Here is a 27,335-nt window from a genome sequence, read left to right on the forward strand (position 1 = left end):
TCCTGCCGCAAGCGAGAGGAGGGCTGTGTATCATAAAGCTTAAAAGAAGGTATTCTAATATTAATTATAAGTCTAAGATGTATAAAGTTCTCACAAACTGTGTTTTACTTCCAGAAAAAAAACAAACTGTCACTTTAACTTTGTAAATATTTATGTAAACATTATTTACAAAACTTTGATATTATATATTATTTGATTGTATATGTACACAGTGTAAATACATTTGTACCTCTCTCTTGTATTCTAAATAAAAATTACTTGGAACATTTATCATTTAGAAGATGGGTAGTTTGGAGAGCTTTATTTTGCTCTGTGCTGGGGGAAGGATGTAGCAGCTGGGATGAGTAAATGTTTAGACTTAGCACAAGGTGAATAAGGAGATGTAGCATCGTCTGTTGGACCAAATAGTGCAGTTGAGAAGATGAAAGATCAGCTTTGGGCCACAGACGCCCTTTTGCAGGTCTGAAAGAGAAGGGGCGAGTGCTGGCTAACTAGGGAGCGGGTGGTCTTATCTGGTCTGGCACCTCTCTCTCTCCACGTCTACAGTCCCTATTTGAAGGAACAGCTGTTGATATCCTTTGATACCTTCCAAGAATTAATGGTCATATTTCAGCTGTGACAGGTGCAAGTCTTGCCTGAAAGAATAAAGTTTGATTTTGGCCCCGAGGAAGCAAAGCATTCGCTGAAGGTCATCACTGGCTTCTTTCTCCTTGGTATTTTCTCAGCAGCTCTGACAGTCTACCTGGTGTTTGAATTAAATTAATACAACTTCCACACAAACGTACTATTTACCGTTGGAACAGCTTTGCCAAGGGAAGGGGCAAATTCCTCGTCCCTTGGAGATGCTCAAGCCAAGCCTGAGCGCCGTCCTGGCGAACGCCTTCCTGCAGGCCCAGCCGTGGGCTTGCCGCAGCAACCTCCGGCTGAAATCCCCTGGCCCGCCTCATGTGGGCGGACAGGCCGGCCTGCTGCCCCCCCCACCCGGCTCCCTTCGGCCTCCCCGTACGTCCCTGGCGGGCTGCAGGCGCAGCCAGGAGCCTGCCTCTCACCTCGGAAGGGGATTAGGGGGTTACCGTCAGAACGCGGGGGAACAGCTTGTGTGTGCACGGGTACCCCCAGAAATTAGAGGCGCTGCTGCCCTCCAGGGCAAACGCACCCTTCGCCCGCAGTGCTGCCCTTCAGCTGGGGGTGGCCTCCCAAAGTGGGGTGCTGGGGGCGCAGGGAGAGGCCCGTGGGGGCCTGGTGCCCCCCTGGTGCGGCAGGGCGGGCTCCCAGAGTTGCCCCCGCTGTGGGGCTGCCTTCCCGCTCAGCCCCATCGCCTACCGGGGTGGGCTGAGGCACCTTGCCCGCAGTAAACATGGCCCCTCTCTCCCTTTGGATCCCAACGCAGTGAAGCCCACGACTCCCTTTCCTGCCAGGAACCAAAATGGCCGCCCAGCAGGCTCACCACCTTCCCATCACCCCTGCCCTCACTCAAGATGGCGGCGCCCGCGCCTCAGGCACGTTCTCGCCAGCAACCAACATGGCGGGCGGAAGGCGCGTGTGGACGGATCGCCGGGGTTGCACCGCCCGCACTCAAGATGGCTGAGATCACCATGCGGCTGCCGGTGGCCCGCAAGGCGGTGGCGCCGAGCGCGCCCCGCGGCGGCGAGAAGCACCTGGTGGCGCCGGGGGACACGATCACCACGGACACGGGCTACATGAGGTGGGGGCAGCGGCGGAGGCGAGGCAGCTGAGGGGGAGGCGCGGGCCGGCCGGTCTCGGGCTCTCCTCAGGCGGCCGCTCTCTCCGCAGGGGCCACGGCACCTACGTGGACGAGGAGAAGCTCATCGCCTCGGTGGCCGGCGCCGTGGAGAGGGTGAACAAACTGGTGTGCGTCAAAGCGCTGAAGACCAGGTGAGCGTGGCCGCCTCGTCCGCGCAGGGAGCGTGAGGCTCTTGTCTGCGCTGCGCGAGGGCTGGCGCCCAGCCGCTGGCTGGGCCCTTTTCTGGGGAGGATGAGGCGTTTGATGGGCTGCTCTCTCTGTCCCGCTCCCAGGTACAACGGCGAAGTCGGCGATATCGTGGTCGGGAGGATCACGGAGGTAAAGCTTGGGTTTCCTGACGGACCGAGGAGGAGGAAGAGGGTGGGCCGCTGGCCGGCCGCCAGGCTGGCGTGTCTTGGTCCAATGTGGAGCGCTTCCGACGTTCCTAAAAGCACATTAGTGTCCCTGCACAGCGGCACCGCGAGCGCGTGGGTTTTAAAGCGGTGAGACTGGATTCTGTCCAATTTTTGAGTGTATATCAACAGATTAGTTTTCTTCTCCAGGTTCAGCAGAAGCGATGGAAAGTGGAAACGAATTCCAGGCTAGATTCAGTCCTGTTGCTGTCGTCTGTGAATTTACCTGGTGGGGAACTGGTGAGTGTAGCTCACGCAGAGCAGTCCCAGAGCCCTGTCGTCTTCTGCTTCCATGGCAGCAGCTGAGGCACTGGGAAGCTCTGGAGCCCTTCCCACAGTTAGCACAAGGGTAGTGTTGGGTTTTGTGTAGTGCTCCGATATCTTTAACTGTGAGCGTTATTTGGACATAAACACTTCAGTGATCTGTCTGATTTTCCTTTGGTGACCAGATTGCATTTTGCATGGCGTCCTAAGGTCCCCCCGCAATGTAGGTATTAACTGATGTTTTCTCATTCTGAGCTACAGGTAACCTTTCTTGCATTGTGCATTTCAGAGAAGGAGATCAGCAGAAGATGAGCTTGCGATGAGGGACTATCTGCAGGAAGGGGACCTCATCAGTGTATCCTTCCACTGCTTGTACTCAGACAGAGGAGCCAAGGGTGTGGGGAGAACAGCCAGACCTTGGCTAGCCTGGCTGGTAGTGAGAGCTCCCTGCCGGGGACAGCCAGCGGCTGTTGGCACTGGGCAGCACTAGGGACCTTGTCTCCTTAAGTGGCACTGACAGGCAGAGGTCCAGTCTGTCTTTTCTGATGGGGCTGTATCACTGCACACCCGGAGTCTGAAATATGGGAAGGTAAGTTGTTCAAAAGCACTCGGTCTTGGTCTAATTCTGCTCCAGTTGACTTGTATAAGGCCTTTTGGAGGGATTTTTAAGAAAAAAGCTCTGGAGTAGAACAGGATGTTGCTATAACCCATTCCTGCAGGTTAGGAAGAATCTTAGCTCCTACGCAGGAGCGCCGAGCAGAGTTTCCCCAAAGCAGAGAGAGTGCCCTTCAGTTGCCCTTTGAGCTGCTGCTCTCCCTGTCCACAGTTACAGCCTGCAAGCCCTGTTTCCCCCACTAGCCGCTTGGGAATTAAACCCTGGGGAGAAAAATCTTCTGACTCAAACTTCATTACTACTCTTCTGCAGGCCATTGCCCCTCTGACTTGTTTCTCTCTCCAGGGCTCTATTTTAGGCTTTATGCAGTTGGCATTTCTCTCTGGTTTTGTGCATTGAAATAAGCCAATGGGCCATTGGAGCGTAGGCTGCAGTTTGGGATTACGAGACCAAGGGTATTAGCACTTAAAAGATGAAAGCGAAGTGTGCTTATTGCACAAAGGGTGAAGGACAGCGATTGGATTAAGAGGGAAAGTGTTCTGCTAAATTGGGCCTCTCGCTTCTCATTTTTCTGCAGGGATGGTCGATGTGTAGTTACGATCAAGATGTTATTAACATTTGTGCTAAGCACTTAGAGTATTCTTCATCTTCAAAGGACTGCACAGGCATTAGCTGATCCTCCCAGCACTCCCAGAGGCAGGCAGGTTTTATATTCACTGTTTCACAGGAAAAGGTGTTAAAATTGACTGGTTCCTAGACCAGGAGTGGAGTGCGTGTCGGTGACTTGATGTTATCTATGGTGGCTCATGTCTCTCATGCTGAGTCTCGTGGTCTCCTCTTCAGCTTGGCCAGGGAGTGCTCGTCCAGGTATCGCCCTCTCTTGTGAAACGCCAGAAGACTCACTTCCACGACTTGCCCTGTGGTGCATCTGTGATCCTCGGCAACAATGGTTTCATCTGGATCTACCCAACTCCAGAGCAGAAGGATGAAGAGGCAGGGGGCTTCACCACCAACTTGGAGGTGAGCGTTCAGGAAAGATGAACTTTCTCCTACCAATGATGTTTTGTTAGTTTAACATAGTCAGAGGCACATGAATAACCTGAGACTTTCAAGATTTGGTATTAGGCAAAGCTTTTTTACCTTTAGGCTTGTGTTATATCCCTGTGTATTCATCTCTTTTCCCCTGTCCTTCCTCAGCCGGTTCCCTTGTCTGACCGGGAGGTGATCTCACGGCTCCGAAACTGCATTGTGGCTCTGGTTACTCAGAAGTTAATGCTCTTTGACACCAGCATCCTGTATTGCTATGAAGCATCCCTTCCTCATCAGGTACCGAAACCAGTGTTGTTTACTTTATTCCATACTGTGGGGAGAGAATGGAAAGGCCGCATCAGTTGCTGCTAAAGTCAGTAAGTTAGGTGGTAGGGCTTCCTTTTGACTTTCCAAAGGATCCTGTGCTAAGTGACAATATGAACTTCCCCCCCTTCTGCATAATATAAATTGCCTTGCACATTTTCAGGCGTAGTTTGAAGGATTCTGCCTCTGGCGAAGTCCAACTATTCCTATAAAGAAATAGTTCCATTTTTTGACAGATGCGTATCCCTTGCTGGGATTATGGACCCTCTGTGATCCCTGTGAAAACAGTGTTAAATTTGGGATTGTATGAGGATAAGGTGCACTTTAAGAACAAATGAAAAAGCAAGTGTCATGTACTGTACAGAGACCGGTCTTCTCTTTTTATCCGTATCCTGCACTGCTGGAATTTGACCTCTTGCTGTACAGCTTTTCTCTATGATTTCTGCCAGCATGATCACTGGTAATTCTCTTCTCATAAATGGATGAGATCTGAATTGTCTTCCACTTTCATTCACAGTAGCAGCCTACTCAGCTAGGTGGGATGTTCTTTTGAACTATACTTCTGTTTAAGTCATCTCACCCCTTCCCAAATACTGGTGTGTGTCCTTCAGGAAAGATCGGGAGTTGTCAGTAGCATCTCATTTGATTTCTTACGGTCTCTGTAAGAATTGCTAACTCTGGCAAAGTTGACTTTGCCTTGGACCCTCTGCTGTGATAGTCTTGTTTGACCACAACCCTCTAAACTGACTTGCTGCTCATTGCTGTGTGCCAGGGACCCTTGTCCTCAGAGAGTGTGCAATAGTAGTAGTTGCTTTTTGGTGCCAATGTTACTCTTCTTTCTACTCCAGATCAAGGACATTCTCAAACCAGAGGTGATGGAGGAGATCGTTCTGGAAACCCGACAGAAGTTGCTGGATCTGGAGGGATAGGGCACATGGCTAGAAGCAGTCATCTGAAGTCCCAGCATGGCAGCTTTTGATTCTCAGTAATGTTTTTTTCAGTGTTCTAGTTCCCAACATCCATTCCACACTTCAGAAACCACCAAAATTACCCATTTTAACTCCTAGGATACCTCTTGAGCCCTTTTAGTACAATAGTACTAAATAGTGCTTAAGTACAATAGCCTTTTAGTGCAGCAGCCTGAAGAATTGATACCTGACCTTTATGAAGATGTAGATGCAACTGGGACATGTCTCATAGCATTTGTTGCTGTGTCTAGTGCCCCTGAACTTTAAGCAGAATGATAGAGAGGAAGGGATGTGTTTTGTGATGTTTCTCTCTCTCCAAAGGCTTTCTAAATGGTTTTGATTTTCCTTCACTGTGATCTAGATCTGCTAGTCTGTCCTCTGACTGAGAGCTCTTGTTTTTCTCTTTAAGACTGCAGATGACAGGTACAAGTCTTTAGAGGCCAGGAGTATCGACACCCTTGCTAACCATGTTTTGGGTCTGGCTGTTCACGGCTTCCGTGAGATTGGATGTGGCATGATGTGTCTGTCCATGTGAGCCAGGAGCCATGGGCGAGCAGTGCCTTCTCAGTCTGTGTGCATCCTGTTGGTCCCTGTTTTATGCCTGATGTGGTGAGCTCCTCCTCTGAGGACGCTCCAGTATTGTTCTGTGTTAAATATTTTACATTTCAATAAATTTTTGAAACAGATCAGTCATTCAGGAGTGGGTCCATTAGCTTGTCTTTCTCCAGAATGAATTGGGTCTAGCTTGAGGGCTACGCTTGGCTCGAGTGTCCTTGTGCCAGGAGACTCAGAATGGTTGCAATGTCCTGTTCTCTTCAACTGTTGCTCCTCATCCCGTTAAAGCAGGACTTGACCTTCCTTTTCAGCGTACCTTCTGTGCAGAGTTCTTCTGTAAGTAGATTGTTCACAGTGGCGCTCTCAACATTGCTTCCCTGCAGGATCCCATGGAGAGGTGAGTCATGCAGCAGCTGTGTCTGGGGGATGACAGGGAGCCCAGTATGACACTGGTGAAGATCCTCAGGCCAGTGGTTAGAGGTGGGCATGCTGAGCCAGACTTTGGCAGTCAGTCACTTGCCTTCTCTGTGCAGAATGGATGTGATGCTTTCCTTAGAACATCCTCTCAGATCTCTGATGCTGTATTACAGCCATTTGTATTATATATGTATTGTATATATATTGTATTTGTATTTTATTAGAGCTGCTTGCAGCGCAGTGCTGTAATTTTTTAAAAGGATGAAAAAGCAAAATATCTGCTCTAATTATCACTGAATCTAATTCTAACGTTGCAAATTCTTATGCTTGCCCCAAGCAAAAGGAAAAATTCTTTGCTCAGTCTTTTCCTGGGAAGTAGAAATACCCTTTGTTGCTTCTCCTCTACTTTAGACTGCTCTGCCTGCGGTCTAGAGCAAGCACTAGGTGGCAGCTTCGGATCGTGTTTGTAGTATTTATGTTCCCCAGCAGCTCTGTCTCATTGCCCTGCCAAATAGCAAGGCTGGATGTCTGCCACCAGCGCTGCTACCTAAATACTAGAGCATTAATGAGCTCAGTGGCTAAGGACAAGCAAGGACATGGTTAATCCATTCTGCTGCTGCACAACTCAAACTTCTGCCCGTGCTGCCGCTGCAAAATAGTACTTAACTTCTTGGGGATATTGGTGGAATGGTCTACACAAGAGCCGGGAATTGTTATTTTTAAGTTTTATGAGGGATTCCCTGGTAAGCGTTGCAACAATCACATCCTCAGGATGACTTGGGAAATTTGAAAACTAAAGGTTGATGGTGACACTTTCAGGTCTGTGCTTGAGGCTGGTAGCAGCATTATCCACATCTGTGTGGACAGGAACGATGCAAAAAGGCTAAAAGCTTTAGCAGCCTCTGCATCTTTCAATTAGAAAAGTACCTCTTTTTTCCCTATCCAATTGCTGTAGTTTAGCAGCTGTTTATCTTATTACTATATGGGGAGATTCAGGGATTTCTGCTGTGAGGCTTCTAGGGATAAGCATACTGGGGATATACAGGCAATGAGATAAAGTATTTGATGTTCCCTTTTTTAAAAGCATTTTTGAAGGCTGGTTGAGAGGTCTGTATTTAACCCAGTAGATCTCTTTGCATCTCTGCTACTTACATTTAAACAACTCTGTGTCAGTTAAAGGGCAAAGGGGTGAAGAGACTGTACTTCACTACCACCCAGAGAGAGTTGATGTCTGGAAATGGTTCTGCTGAACTGCTACAGGAGTGCAAAATGCTTCTCTGTCCTCAAGCAACCTCTCTGCAGGCATCTAACAGGTCAGAAAGGGGTTGTGGGGGTTATGAGGCTCTTGAAAGCGCTGTCGGTAATGTGGTGGAAACATGCTGAGGAAGTGTGCTCTGGAGGTGGTTAATTTAGAGTTGGATCATCCTCATGGGTACCAAGCATGAGCTGTCAGACCTGCAAGGTGAGACAGTGCCAGGTTCTCATAACACAGATCTTTGGAAAAGGGTGTTGGTGTCTCTGCAGCAGGCTGTGTGGGCTGCACAGCTGAGTTGTTACCTTCCCCCCCCTTTTTTTTTCTTCTTTTTTTTTCCCTCTACACAGCAGTCTTTAAAACTGTGGTCTATTTCCAGGCTTCTTATGCTAGCCCTCTCTCCCCATTGTGAACCTTTTTTGGTTATTTATGCTCAGTAAACGAGTATACAACCTGAAAAACAATGAGCTCAAGATCTGACTGCTTCAGCTCTAAGCTTTCCGATTCCTCCTGCTCGCTGCAGCATTCCTGATATTTTGGCCTTGGGGATGTATTAAATGGGGGAGAGTATGTGACTCATCCAGTTCCCGTGCTCCTGAATACCTGGCACTTTTGTTTTTAAGCCTGAGAACAAGAGCACCAGCTGGTAGGGTTTGGTTATGGATCTTTTCTGACGTGTGGGGGCAACTGAAGGTCCTGGTATTTTCCTCCCTGGCCACGAGGGGTCATTACCGTTCTTTGCAAGCCCAGACCTAAACTCTGTAACAAGGCTTCAGCGAGGGCATTGTTGGCAGTTCCTGCAACCCCATCAAGCACAGCTTTGCAAGCCAGCAGGTAACAAGAAATGAGAGTGACAAACTTGCGTGGGGAGGGAGAAACTTCCTGAACAGTTTCAAAGGTGTCTAAGAAAGGTGCCAGACCAGCTGCCATTTACTGTTGATTTGGCTGAATCCCTGTTGACTTTTCGCTCTCTTGATGAATGTTGAGGGCCACCAGTGCTCATCTGTCTCGAAAGCAACTGGATGTGCTGCTGGGGCTCACGGCTCCCATATGGAGAGACTTCAAGTGTCACTGCTCAGTCATGACCCAAAATATGGGAAATGACTTTTCCCCAGTGCCCAGCAGAGATGAGTGAGGAGTCAGACGAGGTCTGGGGGAGGTTCTGGTGTCTCGGGTAGGTCGAGGAGCCGGGGTCCTGTTTTCTGTAGGCAGGTCTGCATGGGAGTATGGGCAGGCTATATAAAAAATGCTTTTGAACAGGAAGTGCTTGAGATATAAAGGAGGACTCCAGCAAAAGCAGTGTCCTCTTGAATTCTTGAAATAGAATGTGGGATTTTGCTGTCTTGAGTTCTTGAAATAGTCTGTGGGATTTTGCTAGGCAACTTCTAAGCAGGAACGGTGAAAAGGAAGAAATTATGGCTTCCCTGGTTTAAGAACAAAACCATAGTCGAAAGCAGGGTGGGAAAAACCTAATAAGTGTTCATTTTTATATGGGGAACTAAAATGCCCATGCAGGCATTAAAACAGTTCAGACCAATCTGATTTCTTTGGTCTGTTGGCTTGGAGCCTGTTTGTAAACCAGCTGTAGCACCTGCCTGGGCTGCTTACTCCAGGGTTAATACATGGCACAGACGTGCTTGAAAGTGGAGCTAGTAAATAGTTCCCTTGCTGGTGAGTGCTGCCTGCAGAAATGAGAACACAAAATCACTCGTCTGTGGAAATAATTCTCCTGTTTCTTGGTGGCAGTGTTTGATTCATGTACTAATATGAAGACTGGCAACCCTTCCCTTTACTCCAGTAATAACCATTGGGATTTTAAATTTGTGCTAATGGGTTATTAATCCAATTACTGCTATTATTATGTTACTTCTGTAATGTAATCATCCACATGCAGTTTTGCTGTTCAGTTGAGAATGGTATAAATACAAAGCTTTGAGCAGACCCTAGAAGATACTGAAACCCCACTGAGATTATAGGAAGTCTTGAAATGGTTGTCTCAGGTTCTTGCGGACCGCTAATTAATATGCTAAGGTTTATTATTTGGTAAAGAGGTTGAAGCTTTAAGATATTGTTATGAAGAAAATGGAGGAAACATCACTGCAGCTGTTGGGTGTAACAACCCACACTTAATTGAAGGTAAACAGAAAAAGTACTGAAATTTCTTTTATGAAATATATGGGATGAACACAGGCCACATGCAAGGCTCGGTTGAAAGAAACAGTCTGTAGATTTTTTCGTAGAATCATTAAGGTTGGAAAAGACCTCCAAGATCATTGAGTCCAACTGTCATTTAATTTATTCTGCATTTACACAATCTTTCTGTCTTCTCCACTAATTTCTGAACCCACTGGGCAACTTCAAATTTGTTAACATGAGACAATCATGTTCACAAAAACTGGCAGCAGGGTAGGGGACAGAAAATACAATACCCTTCAGGAACGAAAAGAGGGCAGAATCTTGCTATGATATTTGGGAGCAACCAGCTGGCCCATCTGCCTGCGTATAGTCCCAGATTAACTACAGCACTGCTTTGGGAAACAGGAAATGCTTTTGGAGCAACTGCTGCGTGGAAAGAGGTTGGGGACTGCTGGCAAAGGACCTGCCCCACTTTGCTGCTTATGATTGCAAAGCATCAACCTGATTGTTGACCTGAATGATTCATTCACCTAGTCTGTTAAATAAAAGGTAGGTACATTCATCTGCATAGATCTCAGGTGAGGCAGGGAGAAGCGTATATACAGCCTGTATTGTCCAGAACACAAGTCCTGCTTATACGCAATGACCTTGGCGTATTTTGGTCAAGGTCTTCTGAGTATCATGGACCTGCGGTAGTCTTCTGGAGTTCACTCTGCTTTAGCCCTGCCATGGTAGGAGAGATTATCCGGGATGCTCCAGTCAGAAGGGAATAACTTTTTCAGTAAATGATGGTTGGTATTGTTTTTTGTAACAAATTTCTCTCGGGCTGCTCGGCCTGTGTTGACAGACAGCTTTGTTTCCTCAGTTTCCTTCAATCTGTGGGAGCTGAGCAGGGGGTTAGATCACCGCCGTGAGAAGCTGATCTCCACTCTTGAGATAAACCTGGAGAAATTCTGCTGAGTTCGAGGGATGTGACCCTGGATTTGGCTCATCATAATGTACCAGAATTTCTCCCTCCTGCACCTCAGCACCTGCAATTTGAGTCACTGATGGAGAAATGCAATAGGAATGGTTTGGGATCAGTCTCCTGGCTAAGAATTAGTGATGTAGGAGCAGACTGGCACAGCAGAGGTGGAGGACCCCGTAGAGCCGTATGAAATGCTACATTTCAGATGCTATTGCTGGAAGATGAAAAATACACGTCTGCCAGGGACCTTGAATATGGGTTAGGAGACATGGAATATGTTTGGATTTGTCACAAGGGAGGAGTCAGTATAAACAAGCTGCTCTGTGCCCAGATGGTTACCCTGCGCAGGAGGCTACTGTACAAAATTGCATTTGTGTGTTCTCCTGTTGATGAGTGGGAACCACAGACCTTTGACCAAAACACCCCGACCTCAAGCTGCTGCCTCAACCCTCTTCTATTCCCAAGGTGAACTGGAGAATGTACGAGAAACTATTATCTTCAGCGTCGTCGTCTGTGCTTTTTAGCTCAGTGAACTCTCGTGCTGCACATCTAAGGGCACCACAGTGTAGGCTGAAGAATCTGGGGGTTAACTTCATCTTTGTACCAAATGGTGCACAAAAGTAGATCAATAAAATATTTGTTCTATTGTCACATCCATTGGCCTCTATGGCTGGTTTTGGTATCACGTTCCGCATATTAGCAAGGAAGTCCTTTGTGCAGGCAGGGTGACTGATCCCTGGTTGTGGAAAAGCTGATGGTTGTGCATGCAGCTGACCCAGTAGGGATCTCTGCAAGAAGTCCAGGGTCCAGAGCTGGCCAGGGGCCTCAAGACCTGTGTGCAGGAGGGGTCTCTAGCTGGCTTGAGGGCCAACGAGCTCTCATTGTCAGATCTAGGGGAAAACAACTTGGGTGGCCCTTGCACAGGGGCAAGGGATTTGACATGAGCTTTCTGGGCCCTTGGGTAGCATTTGCTGTTATACTAGCAAATCCCTCTTCCACCTGCCATTTCCACCACCTTCCCCTTCACCCCACTCCCCTCCTGGGTCCCCTTCAATTTCCCTCATCTTCCCCTTCGTGCCCTCTCCATCCACTTCATCTTCCCCTCAGATCCCTTCATGGCACCCCCATTTCCCTCATGGCTTCACCCTGGAGACGCCTTTGTGTCTCACCCTCTCCTTCACCCCCCGTTCTCCTCACCGTCCCCCCAGCCCCTGCTCGGCCCCTCATTCCCCTCAGAGGTTTCCCCCCCCATCTCCTCAGGGGCTTCCCCCTCGGAACCGCCTGACGGACCCCATCGCCCCGGCTCCCCTCACTGCCCCACACCGCCCCATTGCCCCCGGGGCGCCCCTTCCCCGCCCGGCAGGTTCCCGTCATGGCGGCGGGCGCGGCGCCCGGCCGGGGCCGGGAGCGGGAGCGGGCAGCAGCCGGGCCGGGCGGGAGGCGGGGGCGGTGGAGGAGGAGGGGCCGGAAGGGGATGTGACCGCCCGCCCCACCGGCCGGGGACGGGGCTGCGCCGCGCCGGGGGTTCCGGGATCTCCCTCGCCGCCTGCAGCCGCCCCCCGCCAGTCTCGCTCCGCACCGCGGGTGCCCCCGGCGGCAGCCCCCGGGGTACCCCCCGCCTTGCGGCCCTTCGTCCCCCTCCTCCTGCCAGGCCTGGCGGGGCCCCCCCCGGGCGTGCGGCCGCCCGGCCCCTTCGCCCCCCGCCCGGCCCCCTCCGCGCGTCCCGCCGCGGCCGGGCCGGGCTCGGACCCGCTCCCGCTGCCCACCCGGGCCTTGCCCGCCGCCGGCCTCTCCCGCGGGGATGCAGCCGGCCCGGTCACCCCCGCTTGACCTCTTCTGGCTGCTGTGTAGGAACCGGCCTCCCGGAGCGCGTCCCCGGCCTCGCACCCCGTCCCCGGCACCCGGCTCCGTCTGAGGCGGGGCAGCAGGCCGGGAGGGCAGCCACCTGCGCCGGCCCGACGGCCCCAGCGTTGCTTCGACGCCACCATGGCCCCGCTGGCCCGCTTCGCCTCCGCCGGTGTGCGGGAATGGTAGCGGCGGCGCGGGCGGCCCGAGGCTTGCGATGGGAGAAGGCGAGGCACTGTGAGGCAGCACCGCAGGAGCCCCCGTCCCCTTCCCTCGCCCCAAGGAGCGCGTGGAGCCCGCCGGGCCCAGAGCTGCCTCTGCTTCGCCTTGCGAGCCGACATGGTTTCAGCGTACTTGATCCTGCTAGACTTCAACGATACTTGAAGCCAAATACGTGGCTCTTTGGCCTTTTCTAACTCAATGCTATGCAAAAGAAAAGGAGGAAAAAAAAAAAGAAACCTTGACACTGGTTGCAGTGGGAATGGCTGTTTCCTGCCCTGGGTGAGCCTACATGTGGTTTCTTGCTTGTGAGACGAACTAATTCTCCTTTACCCGGTGGAAGACGCACTACATATGGCAACCTGAAACTTTGGTAACGCTTGTTCATTACTAAGCAGTTGGAACTTTTACTCATTTTTTTTGCATAAAGTCACCTAAGGGGCCTTGTTGCCGTCTTCAAAAGCATTGGAGGAATCTGCGCTTGTCTTAATTCTTCGCCTCAAGTGACTTCATCACGCAGCGAGTGCAACCAACGCACCCACCTAAAATACATTCTCCTTCAAAGCTCCTTCCCAGCCTGGACGATCAGGGATCACAGACTTCTTCAAAAACTTCTCATCCTGGGAAAGGCTGCCCATAGTTACTTTATGGGGCAGCAGCCTGGAAAAGTTCTTGGGGACCAAAGGAGGCCAAGTCTGCCTGCCCTGCACTTTATCAAAGGAGCAGGGAAGAAGGAGTCATCGAGGCATGGGGGCCCGCACTGTAACGTCTTCGTCGAACATGGTAAGAGGTTTCTATTGGTACTTCTTTTGGTTTAATTTTGATTTTCTGAGCTAGATGCAATATGGATTTATTCAAGGGCACGGTGCAGATACAGAGGTACTGTACTTTATGGAAGTCTTTTGTTTTCTCTCCCTTGCTTCTTAAGGCAAATCTTTTGTGATTGTTTATTAAGAAAATACTTAACTTGGATCAGATTGCTTGAAACCTGGGCAGAGGTTATTATACAGCTAAATGCAAAATACCAGGAAGTAACTTTTTAACATTGTACAAGTTTCTCATTTCTGCCTTAGATGTGTTCAGTTTAAAGTCTGGGAAAGTGTTTCATCCTTTTCAAGTTGTCTGTTTCATAGGTATAGACTAAGCACACCTGATGGTGATGCTATGGTCAGCAACAAGTGTCCTTTAATTTATGAAAGAGACTCTGCTACTTGGGGGGGAAAAAAAGACTTATTTTGGAAAGTTTGTGGATACTGCTGTTGTGACAACTGATTGGAATAAAACAGTTTCTTGTTAATTTGCATAGTGTGTTTACAGCACTTTTGGTTAGTGGCTTCTCATAGCTGGTTAAGCCTTCATCTCATGCTGTGATGAATTTAAGTGCTGGAGGCTAAAAGTGGCCAAGTTAGGAGCACAGCAACCCTGTCACTTGCTGGTCTTCCACAAATTAAGAGAGGCCTGAGAATCTTAGGAAAGAAGCCAAATGAAAAGCTCAGTAGGAGTCAGAGGTAGGTTTAGTAACTGTTTCAAATGTCATTGGGTTTTTTTTCCTGTTTAAAAAAAAAGAAGACTAAAGAAATTATAAACTGAAGGCATCTCTACAAAAGTGAGATGCAGAAATGCGTTGTTCCACTAAAACTTTTTGGAGTAATCCCTGCATTTGCATAATGCTTTTTCAATTCCAATATTCTTTGAGAAGGCACGCTACTGGCCACTATCTTCCGCTGGAGGATGGGATTTTGACAAAGCTTCTTCAACAGTTTTATCCTCTTGAGGAGGTTTATCTGTGAACAAAACAAAACTGCATCTATAATCTTCATATAATTAAAAATTAAAATACTTGCTGTGTCTGAGAGCACAATCTAGCAGTTAGTAGAAAAGTTTTGATTCAGTTTTGGTTTAGCTGGCCTTTGCTTTCAAACTTTCTCTCCTCCTTTGTTTCTAGAAGGGACCATGAAATCCTGTGCAGCGTTCAGCAAAGACACAGACAGAGATGCTGTGTATGTACTACTGTGTTGAAATACTGTTTTGAGTTACATCAATGTAATTTCTTCTGATTTCCCCCACAATGTTTGTGCACTGAGGTTATTTGAGAATTGAAGGTAATTAAGGGAAGGTTAGAGAACGTAAGGGCTGATAAACCCGCTGCTGGATTTTTCCAAGCCACGCTTTCAGTCCTGTGATATACCCACTCCTCCACCCCCAGTTTGGTTGCTGCTTTTACTACTTTGGACAGAGTTTCAAGGTCAGATGAGATACAGCGAGAGCGCCAACTGCAAGCAGTACAATATTCTAACTACCTTTGGTGTTTTGATGTAGCAGAAGAGCCAGAAATGCTCCTTTTTGATCATCTAACAGGAATAGGCAGATGGTAACTTCTTGCCAGTATGACCTGAGGTCAGAAGATCCTAGCACATTTGCAAAGAAAAATAGCATCTATAATGTCCATACGCCATATGTCCACAAGAGACCTCAGTGTCTTGATTTAGAAAAGAATAAACTTGAAAGGGGACATCAAGGCCAGTACATCTGTTAAGAGAGCTGCAAAAGATCAGCCTCGCTTATCCACATGAGGAAAAGTTTCTTTCTTTGAGTGTATTAAATGGTTCTTCGAAGTACAGATAGTAAAAGGCTGTACCACTGTTGTTTGTTGTTCAGCTCTGTTTTGAGTTTGAGCTACTCCTATCCTGAAAAATGCTATCTTAAGTTACCTGGAAAAATACAGAGGAAACAGAGTTCATTTTAGGAAGTTCCTCATCTCCCTCAATTTTTTTTTATTTGATAACTTGTCTTTGAAATATATGTAGCCTGACATACTTTATAATTAATGGACAGAATAATATTTAATGTTTTCAGTCCTATTCAGAAATGATTCCACAGGCTGTAGTTCATAAAAATAGATTGGCATTTTTTTCAGGGCTTAAATTTCTGCATGTTTGTCTTTCAGTACTTTGATTACACAGTTTCTTCTAAATGCCAAACACTGTATCTGGATTCTCTGCCACACTGTGGGAGCTAGCTTGTCCCAGGAAAATCATGTTTCTTGCTTTTCATAACTAAGAAATGTTTAAGGAGAAATTCCAGGGTGGGCTGCTTAAAGCAAACCCCTTGAGAGAGTTGAACTCTTAAAGGTACATGTTTGAAGTTCTTGTGTATTAAAACCCATGATAAAACAAAAAAAATGCTGAGTTGGTAGTAGCATGGCTCTCTCGTTACGATTGTGTTTGGTAAAGCTGTTTTCATAACCCTGTTTCGGTGGGACCACTACCTGCTGAGTTCTACTAAGGCTGGTTCAGCAGACACTTAGCAGTGATTTTCAGAGCACTGAAGATCTTAATTGCTTCAGTGGTATTGAATCTTAGCTGAAAGGGTTAGTAAATATTATCAGATACTGACAGTGTAAGGCAAAATAACTTTCAGGGAAGTAATTCCGTTTCTCAGTCATCATGCTCTGCATAGCACTCAAAGCAGTGCGTCGAGAGGCTTCTGAAAAGCAAGGAGGCAACTGGCCAGGAATCAGCTCTGCTGGTGGTCAAATGTTCTGTGAGAATAATGCAGAAAGGCTCTAAATTTTGTCATGAGTTGGCAATTGAGAAGTGCATTAAGGGGGAAAAAATAATGTATGGGCAAGTTTTGGGCTTCTTTCTTTGTCTTTCTGCACTAAGGGTGTTTTGCAAGCTGGCGTTCACTCTGATGTAGTTACCCTGGGCAGCAGAGCAGCCCTTGACGGGATTGTATAGATTTCATCTTGACGCAGATTACGCCATCTCTTAGACTGCTTGCAAGCTTGAAATTGAGCGAAAGTATAAAGGCAATGTTTGCCTCTTTCCCTGTGCTTTTCTTGGCTGAGAAATGAGTCTATCATCATTGCTTTTTGGGAACATCCAACTGAAAGAAAAGCTGTGGTCAGTAGACAGTTAATGGGAAAGACTTTGTAAATGCAGATCGAAGTTTGCACAGTAGTGTATCTTGTGCCTTTCCAGAACATTAATCTCAGCAAAACTCAGACTTCTGAAAAGAAACAAACAAATCGTTAAGGTGTGTTCCCATGGGGCTCAACTCTGATCCCGGAGTTGGCAGTCGTTAACTGGAGTGATCGGCAAACACCACACCTTCTCCAACTGTCTTGGGTAGGTGTTGCTGTGCTGAATGATGAGCAGATCCCCTGAAGCATCTTGGTAGAACAGTATCTCCAAGCAAAAGCAGCACCTGAAGGCTTAAAAAATGAATTCTAATCATTAGTTTTGTGATGCTGAGGTGAAGAGGAGATGCTAGGATAACTGCTTAGCAAGGTGGTAGATTTGGTCCACAGGTTTGAATTCCAGTTACTGTACAATTGACTGTCGCGATGCTGCTTGGTCAGCAGCAGAACAGTGTTCTGAGAGGTGAAATCCTGAGCGGCGTCTCTGCTTGTGCGAGCCTGAAAGGTTGGGTTTTAGATGCATTCTTTAATGCATAGATAGTGATGATGACTGGGAACGTGGATCATCCTTCCATGGGCACATTGGTGGGAACTTGAGTGTGATTTTTGGATTTAACAATGGGAAATTATGGTAAACAATATCTTGAAATATAGGTCTTTTAAATGATGCAACAACTTTGATGTATGTATTTGCTGTCATTGGTGCCAGTTTTGCTGTGGCAGTCAGAGAAATAATGGATTTGGGAGAAAGAAGAAAACTGAAGAGGATTTGAGTATAAGACTTATATGCTGCTTCTTGTTATATATAATGGATCACTGCTAGATATCAACCTGGTCTTACAACTTTTTCATTGTCTTGTGTTGGAGACATTCTGCAAAGTAGTACAAATATGGCTAACTGTAAAGTTGGTAGAAAGAAAAGGAATTTTCTTTTTGAATCTGTGTCACAGCTTTACACTAGCAGGGAGTGATAGTTGTTCGGCTTTGAGCTTTAATTTAAGTATCTGTAGAATATAGTTGATAAAGCACTCGCACAAGAATGTTCTTTTCTTATTCTTTCATAGTGACAAAATGTTTTTCTGATCGTTTCTGTTCCAGCAGATAAGTGATAGGGAAGCTTAAACGAGCTGTTTACCTTACTGTAAAGAGAGTCGAACTCCAGGAACCGGGTCCATTTTCCTTATACCTTTAGTGCTGAATATAGCTGTCAGCCTACTACAGTCTCTTTCATCTTGTATCTGAACTTTTCTTCTTACCAGGGTGCTGAAAACTTTAGTGCTTTAACTAGGAAGTAATTGTACAAAATAGATCCATAGCATAAGCTTGCCACAGCTGCCAGTTGGAGATACGCCCTGTGAAATTCACTATTAGGAAAAAAACCCAATTGAAGTATCTTTTCCTATATTATTGATTAAGAATTGATTTTTAACAGTCTTTAGATTTAATAATCTATCTTGTTTTACGCTGTTAAATTTAATGTTTCAACTCTTTGGATTGTGGAAATGAGTAAATTACTTTATAATTGGTTCTTTCCTCAGGACTTAGTGATTGACCAGCATATACAAGTATTTACTACAATATATACTATTATAATTATATTGGTTTTTATTATTTTTATGAAATGCCAATTGTTTTCATACCATGTAGGAAAATGCATAATACCAAGAAGTTTTATTTATTTTTCTGTTGTGAGTAAAATGTTATTAAGAACCGTATGGCTTTGGAATATACTTTTATCAGCCGGGTGGTCCAGAGCAGGTTGTGATCAAGCAATAATATATGACTTTGTACTCATTATCCTTTATCGTACAGGTGAGGTCAATATATCTTCTTTATATGCAATATACGTTTATTAGATAGTCAATTGCCCATACATGGAAATTATTTAAATGAGATTCTTTCCGTACTAGAACTCTGTTTCTTTAAACCCATGTAGTTACAAACCCTGCATTTATCTCTTTCCATTGTTCCTTAGGGCATTTTTATACTCCATCTCTGCTTCACTCTGCAAAACGTGAGACTTGAAAGGAACTGCTTTAGTACTTCTGATTCCACTTCAGACCTTTCGCCTGAAACTGTATCGTTAACATCGGCCTAATAGGAGTCCATTATTTAGAGCCTGCCTTCAGTATCTCAGGTCTGCGTTCTAAAATGACAAAACTTTCTTCGTTGTTGGAGATTTGGCAGCTCCCAAACTTTAATTTCCATCTGTATTAGGTGAGACTTATCCCTGGCTTTTGAGATCATTGCTTATGTATCCAACTTCGATGTGCTTCAGTATTAGCATGGTTAATGCTGACATCTGCTGCACACCAAATGCAGATTTGTTTACTGCCTCTGACTATATCCCTTTTCATCACACAAAGCTCTTGCTATATTTTTCCCTGCTCCAATTATCAAATACCAGTAGGTTTTGCTAAGAAGCTCCTCCACAAAACTTGATCTAGGGTTGGAATATGTTAGGAAAGAGACTCAAGACTTGCTAAACTGCTTTTCCACACACTGAGGTGGAGGATGATGATGATGGGGAAAGGCTAATCCTTTTTCTGGGCAAAAGCCGTTCTGTTTTGTGCACTGACTGATCTTTGATGACTTGCCATGTTTAAGCAGTTCATCTCCTTCATGATGAATAGGTAGTGGTTGCTCGTATGCCAGACTTTCATTAGATTGTGCTGGTTCTGCATTCTTATTTACAAATTTTAATAGGAAGGCTATGTGAGAAGATCAGGACAGGAAGGCAAGAGAAAGATGCAGGGTATTAGAATAGAAATCATTGCTTGTAAGCGATCATCTCATTCAGCACACTACAACATTTACCAACAAACTCACAGTATTTTAAATGGAAGAATTTAAATCTTAAGCTTGAAAGTGAGCAGTTGACACAGTCCCAGTGCTGAGAGTTGGGAATCCTGAGTTTCATCCCTGCGACCGGCTCTGTGGCACGTGGCAAATTGTGAGGGCGCAGAAAGGTGAAAATGGCCTTGGAAAGTCTTGTCCTGTTGATTGTTTTAGGGTGGGGATGCTGTTGTGCTGTGTCTTGGAACAATAGGGTTGCGTTTCTGGCTGTGCTTATAGGAACTCTGATAAAGCAGACAAGAAATAAATGGGTGAGTATTGTCAGTCTTGGACAGTTGTGCCGTGTTTACTCATGTGGATGCGACTGTAACCACTGTCTTGGCAAGGTGTCAGATAAGGAATGCTGTTAACTGATACCAGGCTGTCTGAATGCAGAGCTGCAGTAGTTAGCCCAGCTCTTAACATCCAGCTGATACCAGTGGCGTGTACAGGTTCATAGGGTGCTGCCTTAAGCCTGGGTCCCTGTTTGGAGTATTTTAGCATCCCCAGATTTCCCAGAACATTACTGCAGCTCCACACCGTAAGGTATAAAATATGTATTGCCATGGTACTGTGTGGGAGTGGACATTCGGTATGTTATAGGTGTTATCTCTTTCAGCTATATAAAATGCTCTGATTGATTCACATTCATGCAGGCTGAAGGAAGCGTTTGAAATACTACTGTCCTTCTGGAGTTATTGTTGCAGATGGACTTTGCTTTCCTTTTTTTTTGGCAGGGGGAGGGGGCTGCCGTCTATCTGCAATGTCTGTTGATAGCCATATAAAGAGCGCTAGTATCTTCACCCAGCAGTCTTTTGTCATTTCAGACGTACTGTGCCATTTTTGTGAGAAGTAGTAAGTCTCCTTATAAAAATGTCTGTTGTGAATCGCAGAAGTCCATTACTGTGGGAACGTGCAGACCAGTTGCTTTTGTTGACTGTCTCATCAGTCAGCTCTTACCCTGCTCTATGCTGATTGAAGATCAATCTAAACAACCTGTAGAAGTTATTAATCTGCTTACCAGAGTATCCATTTTATCAGTTTAAAGAGGAATCTTGGATAAAAAGGGTAATGAACATCCAGACAATTTTAGTAAGTAAAGCTGCCTAAGGCAATGTCTTTCCTTAGTTCTTAACTTCGTTCTTTCTTTAAACTTGCACGTTTAATGCCAGTTCTGCCCTTAGATATTAAGCGTAACTTTTTGTGAAATGGCTGGAAGCTGCACCGCCCTGATGACAAAATTTGGTATGAATCTGCTAAAATGGTGTGTTATGCTCTGGGAGGAGTCCCTTTCCACATGTCTCATTGTAATGAGGGGTCAAGTGTATCCTGAATACCAGCTTGCTTTAGTTTTTGCCTAAAGTACTTCCTGAAGTTAGTGTTGAAATTAGATTTAGGTTTTTTTGTTCTTTCCCAGGATTTCTTCCTTGCTGTTGCTGGTTAGGTTGTGAAAAGCATGGGCTTGCTTTTCCGCAGAGTGATTGCTGCTAATTTACACGGATGCAAGCAAGATCATCATTCTTTCATGAGCGAGGAGACTGCCTGATTTATGTTGTGTCATTTCTATGCACTGTTTTTACCTAATGAATAGAATTTCACAACAGATTATTAATCATTAAGACTTTGGTTTCATTGTGTGTATTAAAGAATCAATATTGCTAAACATCGCCTGCCTTGAGAAGCTGCTTATCCATTAGTGCTGCTTTTCTAAGGCATTTTGGTGCATTCATCTTTTAGACTGACTTCAGTTCCTACCTTATTCCTACCATATCAACTCAGTACTTCTCATATGCCTTTCCAGGGCCTGAGTCGTGTCCAGTCTGCCTGTCTTTAGAGTAGACTCTCCTTTGAAGTGCCAAACAACAAATCCTGTTTGGTCCAGTCTCTCCTTAGAGCTCATAAAATAGTAAAACACTGAACCTTATTCTGCTGTGGTTTGCACTCCACATTTGCATGAAAGAGGGAATGGTGGCCTCGGAAGCTGGGAATAATGTGTGATGAAGACTGTATTGAATTACATATTCTGCTGCCTGTTAAATGCCTGGGTTTGGGGATGGCAAAGCTTGCTGAAGTACAGGATTCCCCCCTTCGTTGTTCTGCTGTTTGTTCCCTGTCCGACGTCCATCGCCGTTGGAAATACAGAGTGACCTGGGCATGTTCCCTGTGTTTCCCGTCACGCTGACGCTGTATAGGAGGAAATTTCACTTGCTCTACGCATCCAGAATCTACCAAGACACACACATCAACTCTATCAGGTTTTTGCAGTGACTGCAATGAGCGGATCAGCTGCCAATCCACACCTGGTGTAACTGGTGGCTTTTTCATGGCCTTTTTTTGGTATGTGTTCCCAGAATAAACAATGCTGTTTTTCCAGAGGCTGAATGTGTGAATGGTAGTGGGATAAGGACATGGAAACTTTAAATAGGAAATTGTTTGGGCTTTCAGGAAATGTTTGCTATTTCATTTGTGTTCAAGTTGCTCAATTTCAAAGGCTGCTTTTTAGGTGCGCTCTCATTTAATGTAACTGGTGAAGGGCTGCGCCCGAGTTCCCAGTTTTCTCAGTTTCTGGCATGACCACAGTGGGTTATCAACAGGGCTGTTATGCAGTAAACTCAACTGTTTTCGCTTGGATTTTTGTGATACCTTTAAAATAAACCTTGAGAAAATTAAACTGTCATTTGATGCACTGGCCACCAGGTGTCGTCTTTGAATCTTTTTAATAACTTGGTCTGGTTAAAACAAACCCCCTGCAGTAAGAAGTGTCTTGGAAATGAGCAAAAGCTAATGGCAAGAACCAGGGTCGGAAGTGACAACCATGAATTTCAGGAATAGTGGCTGTCAAGTCTTTTTAGTTACTTTTAGAGCCTATAATCTTTCTGAGCTTGCTTGCTGATGAAAAAGAAGTTGGCAGGTGATGTTTGCTTTTGCTGTTAATGGGAAAATCTTGCTCCCTCACCTCCTCAAGCTCCATTTCAGCCCATTCTTCATTTTTTAAAACAACAGAAATAGTTTTCAGTGCTGTATTCCTTTTCACTTATTGCTGTCTTCTGTATTTGATCTCATTCCCCTACCTCTTTTGTTATGCCACACTGACTTTTTAAAATTATATACATTTTTTTTTTTATATATTAAATTGTGTGGTCCTCTCAGTATAGAAATTGATTCTGTAAATCCTCTTGTAGCATTGTGTCCGGCATTTCTAAACATGTGAGCTTTTCCTGGCAAGGATGCTCAGGGAATAACTGAAAACAATATTCAGCCTGTTAACAGCTATTTACACAGTTGGTGCTGTCTGAATGTCAGAATTGCTATCACAAAGCTAATTGTGGAGTTAAACTTTTATGAAGTCATAACAATGCTAACAAAAGCGAAGCTGTTATCTAGTAATACTCTATTTCAGTCAAAGCCCTTTTGGGTGGGAGAATTTTATAATAATGAAGATTTAGTGCATCTAGCAAAATAGTTTAAACTATAAATATGTATGCTTGAATGGGTTTTTATTATTTTTATTAGCTCTAAGCTCTCTTCATATACTCTGTAAATCTGACAACACATAATGTTCGTTTAAAAGGTACATTCTAGTTTAGCCAGAATTACTGGAACCACTATTAGAGCTATTGTTGTCTGACTACACCTAATGTTTGCAAATAACTTAGGAAAGCTCAAATGAAAAATTTTGAGTTAATGCCAAGCTGTTATTTCTTCTTAAATATATTTAACTTGATGGATAAGAAGATGCATTTAAAATTCTCTGCAATCAAACCTTTACTTACTTTAAGACTATTGATGGATTGCATTAAATGTGTTTGCTATATACATTTTCTTCCAAATGTGCAGCTATTTAATAGAAAATAGATGTCCTTTATTGGAAATTAACTGGAAGGAAGACAAAGCTGTTTCCATCATTTGATACTGTTGATGTTCATATAGAAGCAGCAATTTCTTTGGGTTCTGTGGATTGTCTGTTATGTCTAAATAGTGCCTCCCACACAGAAGTTTGGATGTCAAGGTGCTATCATGTTTCAGATATTAAGCAGTAATTATTGTTATGAGGTGATCACATAAGACAGTGTAAGTGTTGCTCAACCCTTCACATTCCATGTCATTAGGAAAAAAAATCTGTTGGGGAAACTTCAGTCTAATTAGACCTCACTGCAAGGATTATTGGTGCTTTTTACCTTGCTCTTGCTAGAGAGTGGGTATACAGCGAGGCTTTGTATGATGACAAGTACACCACCAGATGCGTTGTATTGCTCGCTAAGTACAACTTGCAGACATATTCTAGGAGTTCATTCTGGAACTGCTGCGGCGATGGGTCTGGAGAGGGCCAAGTCCTAAAGGCTGTTAGTGGTTAGCAAAATGCACAGTGCTAATAACACCTCTTAAATAAGTAGGCAATATTTTGAACCAAGCAAAAGAATGAATTAGAATAATAAAGGTTGGATTTTTGGAGGCAAATACTAGCTTGAAATGCTAATACAATAATTTCGGTTACTGCAGTTTTGCCTCTGCAAAGCAAAGGTACTGCATGACATTGAAGACCTGCCGCAATGTTGGTAAGGGACCTCTCAGGAGAGTAATTGCGAACTTCACTGAGCAGTAGCATGGCTTTGTAATCACGGGTAAAAACACAGGATTTGAAGAACATTAAATGAAAACAGTGATCAGTGCTGCATTTAGTATCAGGTAAGGATTCAAAGAACCATAAAATGTTAATGTGAAATATTTGCATTCCGCTCACTGGAATAAGTAGCATAAATCCAGTGAGCTGTTTTTGTTCTAACTTGATAACTTGGGTTAGTCTTCCCCAGAAAAGTGAATGTTACAGTGTATTAGCCATGTTCACATCATTTAGTCCTGCATAACTACAGAGGCATTAAAAACATCAAGGTGAAAGACGCAGACACCAACAGAGCAGATGCTTTCCAGCTCAGCCGTCTCCCTCATCTCCAATGTTTCCAAATTAGGAAGTGGTGGGCTTCAGCTGGACTTGATGATCTGGAGCCCCTGGTATGAGACACGTTTCATGGCCACCAGATAGGCTTGAATCACCCGGTGTTTGGGGTGCCTCATCACCCTGGGCTGGGTGAGTCACGGCAGCAATGGCGGAGTGCTGTCTGCCGGTTGATAAAGGGTGGATGTTGTGGCTGAAATGGGGAGATTGCTGATGAGCCGCATCTGAAATAACTATACCGTGTGGTGTCTGAAGTGCTTGCTTGGGCTGAAATATTTTGGCCGTTCTACCTTTAAATTAGTTTAAATAGCTCCGTGGATGTCACCGTTTTTAAATTCCAGAATTAGAAGGACGGCCGCTCTTCTGTAGTTATGAGGCTTTCATCTGCTGAAGTTGTATTTCAGAAAGTTGATGTGCTGCTTGTGAAATGCTCCCCCAAGGCAAATCAGGCCCTTTGGGGAGGGGGACTGAGGACTGGAGCGAATCAGACAGGCATTTTATGTTTCAATTATTAATATAGTACTTTTTACGATTCTCAAATTGGAATTGCTAGCAGCTGAATTTTAAAAATGTACTACTTCTAAAAATGTTAGAAGTAAAACTAACCCCATGCAAGTAAAGGTGCTCTCTTCTACCTCGGAGACCTCTTCACTACAGTCTTAGACAATCACACTTGGATTTGAGTTCTCTTTATTCTTGCTTTGGTGTGTGCTGTGGTCGTATCCGTAGCCAGCCACCATGGAGGTACCCATTTGTGCAGCGTGCGTAAGGGATGAGTCTGTGAGAGCTTTACAGCCTCCTTTGGAGAGGAAGGTCTTACTCAAAGGGAGATGCATTGAAAAGGTAATTGTAGGGTGCATTTCTGCCTTGTAAAGAAATTCTGATTTATTTAAAATGGATACAAATATGCTGTACAATTAAAGATTATGTATTCAGCATCATCGTGATAAAAGCTGAACAAATGGATTTCTTTAGACTACAACAAATTGGAAGAGAGTAGGTTGGACACTTTCCCTTGCTCCTCTCTCCCCATCAAAAAAGTGTTTTTTAAAAAAAAAAATCTGAGTGTAATACTTTAGGCAAAGTACTATCAAAAAAAGGGTGGGGGGAAGGAGGTCTGTGGGCCAGCTTTTGCTAAGAAGTTCTGTCAGTGCACCTAAACCCTGACACTACTGCTGTGAGCCCAGCTGCTTTGCGAAGTCGTGTGAATGCAGGTCCTGCCCAAACAAAGCCCCACCAGTGCCAGGGACATGGTGCTGGCAGCTGCCTGTATTCCTCCCCTTGCACGATGCAGCACCTCCGACTCCTCTTGAGTACAAATCACCCGTCCTGACTCTTGATTTTGGAGGCTCACGCATCAATCTGAGCATCCTGGGTTTGCTGCTGCAGTGAGAGCTTTTAGCCTGGGATCATACCTGGAATGTTTTATGAAAGGTTTGGCTAGAGGAGCTGGCCTCGCCAGGGGTTGGGCTGGGGGTGTTGTGTGAGATGCACACGTAAAAGCAGATAAGGCGGACAGGGGGAGGAGGACGACGGAAATGTGCACGGCTTCTCCGGGGCTCTTCTGCCGCTTCCTGCTGCGGGGGCGGTTATGAGCCAGCCTGGATGACAGAGCTCCTGTTATTTTGAAACGTAGTGTACCACAGATAAACCGCGACAAGGACCTTCGTTCCTACTTTCCCTTATGCCACCTACACTTTCCTCCCACATCTGGCTCTTGCACACAGTAGAAATGAAAACTCTTGCTACCAAAACCAAACCAAGTAAAACAAAAGCCCATCACATGCAGCTTTTTCTTTCTGCCTGGCATCAGCTAGTGTTACGTTTGACAGAATAATTGAGATTTTTTTTTTTTTTAATCATTTCCCCTCAGTGTGAGGATTGTCCTTGGATACGCAAAAGGTATATTTTCAGGCTGGATAATTGAGGTTTGTGTAGGTAGTGATTCTAGGGATGCGCCAGCGCCGAGGCAAATGAAATGCTGCATTCTTCCTTGTAGCAGGGAACAGCAGTGTGCATCACGGGTAGTTAACAAGTACCTGGTTGGTTTGTTCGTAAGTCAAAAAACAGATCCTTTGTCTTTATGTTCTTTGTCATCACAAAGCTGTAACTTCTTGCTCCATAAGCCCATATAAATAGGTAATAAGACTTATTCATAGGAGTGGAAGAGGGTTAAGAAAAGGGTGGAAGTACCTGAAGATACTCAGGGATGGGATAATTTGGTTTTGCTGGTTTGAATTAGAAGCGCTGCCTTTTGTACAGGTAATAGTGCCGATACACAGAATGGGATGCACGGTCATTTTGCTTTGATTTTTCATTGGGGTGGGGGAAGATTAAACTCTTCTTGTATAACGCTCTCTAGTAGCTGCCTGTCCGATAGCCTCCTGTACTCTGCAAATTTGTGTAGTATATCCCCTGACATTTCACATGCACCTTGTAGCTGCTCACCTTTTGTCTTCCAGTGTGCTAAAACTCTTTTGGTTTGGTTTGGTTTTGGTTTTGTCTCTACCAAATTGTTGCTTTTTCCCTTGGAGAAGCAACTGTCCATCTTCAAATTGGATGCTCTTGCAGGTTGGCTGATTGCTTTGTATTGCATTGGACTATGAAAATCCTGCTGTTGAGCTGAAGGAACTGAAATCCCTGTTTAGAAAAGAAAATAATTTCTTACTGCCCGCTAGAAAAGCTGTTGGCCTGCACTTGCAGGTGACCTGCCAAGGATTTAAAAAAGAAAAATTGGATCTTATCCTCTTTTTTTCTGGTTTTAAGATGGTCAAAGCTGGCATGAAAAATGGTGGTTTTCTGAGAGGGGCTTTGTCTGCCCTAAGCAGCAAAAAAGAGCAAACCTAATCTTGTTTTTTTTCTTGGGTCAACTGTTAAG

General features: G+C 45.2%; 2 protein-coding genes across 7 annotated transcripts in view; both read left to right on the forward strand.

Annotated features, from left to right (window-relative positions):
- The first annotated feature begins 1,497 nt into the window (after positions 1-1,497).
- Positions 1,498-11,339, forward strand: EXOSC2 (exosome component 2). Of its 6 annotated transcripts, none has more exons than XR_012676767.1 (11): positions 1,543-1,705; positions 1,795-1,896; positions 2,038-2,083; positions 2,308-2,397; positions 2,711-2,776; positions 2,942-3,010; positions 3,878-4,054; positions 4,232-4,360; positions 5,236-5,372; positions 6,222-10,264; positions 10,581-11,339. XR_012676767.1 is itself a non-coding variant. In XM_075170540.1 (9 exons), exons 1-9 carry the CDS (start codon positions 1,581-1,583, stop codon positions 5,314-5,316), a joined length of 885 nt encoding a protein of 294 aa, XP_075026641.1. In that variant the 5' UTR covers positions 1,498-1,580; the 3' UTR covers positions 5,317-6,048. The 6 variants fall into 6 exon arrangements, 1 of the variants encoding a protein (XP_075026641.1); XR_012676768.1 differs by having other exon boundaries at positions 6,222-7,640; XR_012676766.1 differs by having other exon boundaries at positions 6,222-6,307; positions 7,501-11,339.
- A 1,842-nt stretch (positions 11,340-13,181) lies between these two features.
- ABL1 (ABL proto-oncogene 1, non-receptor tyrosine kinase) overlaps positions 13,182-27,335 on the forward strand; it is an 81,883-nt gene continuing 67,729 nt past the window's right edge. The window contains exon 1 of the mRNA XM_075170543.1: positions 13,182-13,529. Coding sequence (XP_075026644.1) covers positions 13,394-13,529 — 136 coding nt within the window. The 5' untranslated portion in view covers positions 13,182-13,393. The remainder of the gene's footprint in view (positions 13,530-27,335) is intronic.

Source organism: Calonectris borealis, chromosome 21 (genome assembly GCF_964195595.1).
Source record: "Calonectris borealis chromosome 21, bCalBor7.hap1.2, whole genome shotgun sequence".
Classification (NCBI taxonomy): Eukaryota; Metazoa; Chordata; class Aves; order Procellariiformes; family Procellariidae; genus Calonectris; species Calonectris borealis.

Excerpts from the sequence above, each read along its gene's own strand:
- EXOSC2 (XM_075170540.1), top strand. The coding sequence starts at position 1,581 with ATGGCTGAGATCACCATGCGGCTGCCGGTGGCCCGCAAGGCGGTGGCG. Across the intron at positions 2,777-2,941 it reads AGGAAGGGGACCTCATCAGT|GCAGAGGTCCAGTCTGTCTT; the intron begins GTATCCTTCCAC and ends TGGCACTGACAG. Across the intron at positions 4,055-4,231 it reads GCTTCACCACCAACTTGGAG|CCGGTTCCCTTGTCTGACCG; the intron begins GTGAGCGTTCAG and ends GTCCTTCCTCAG.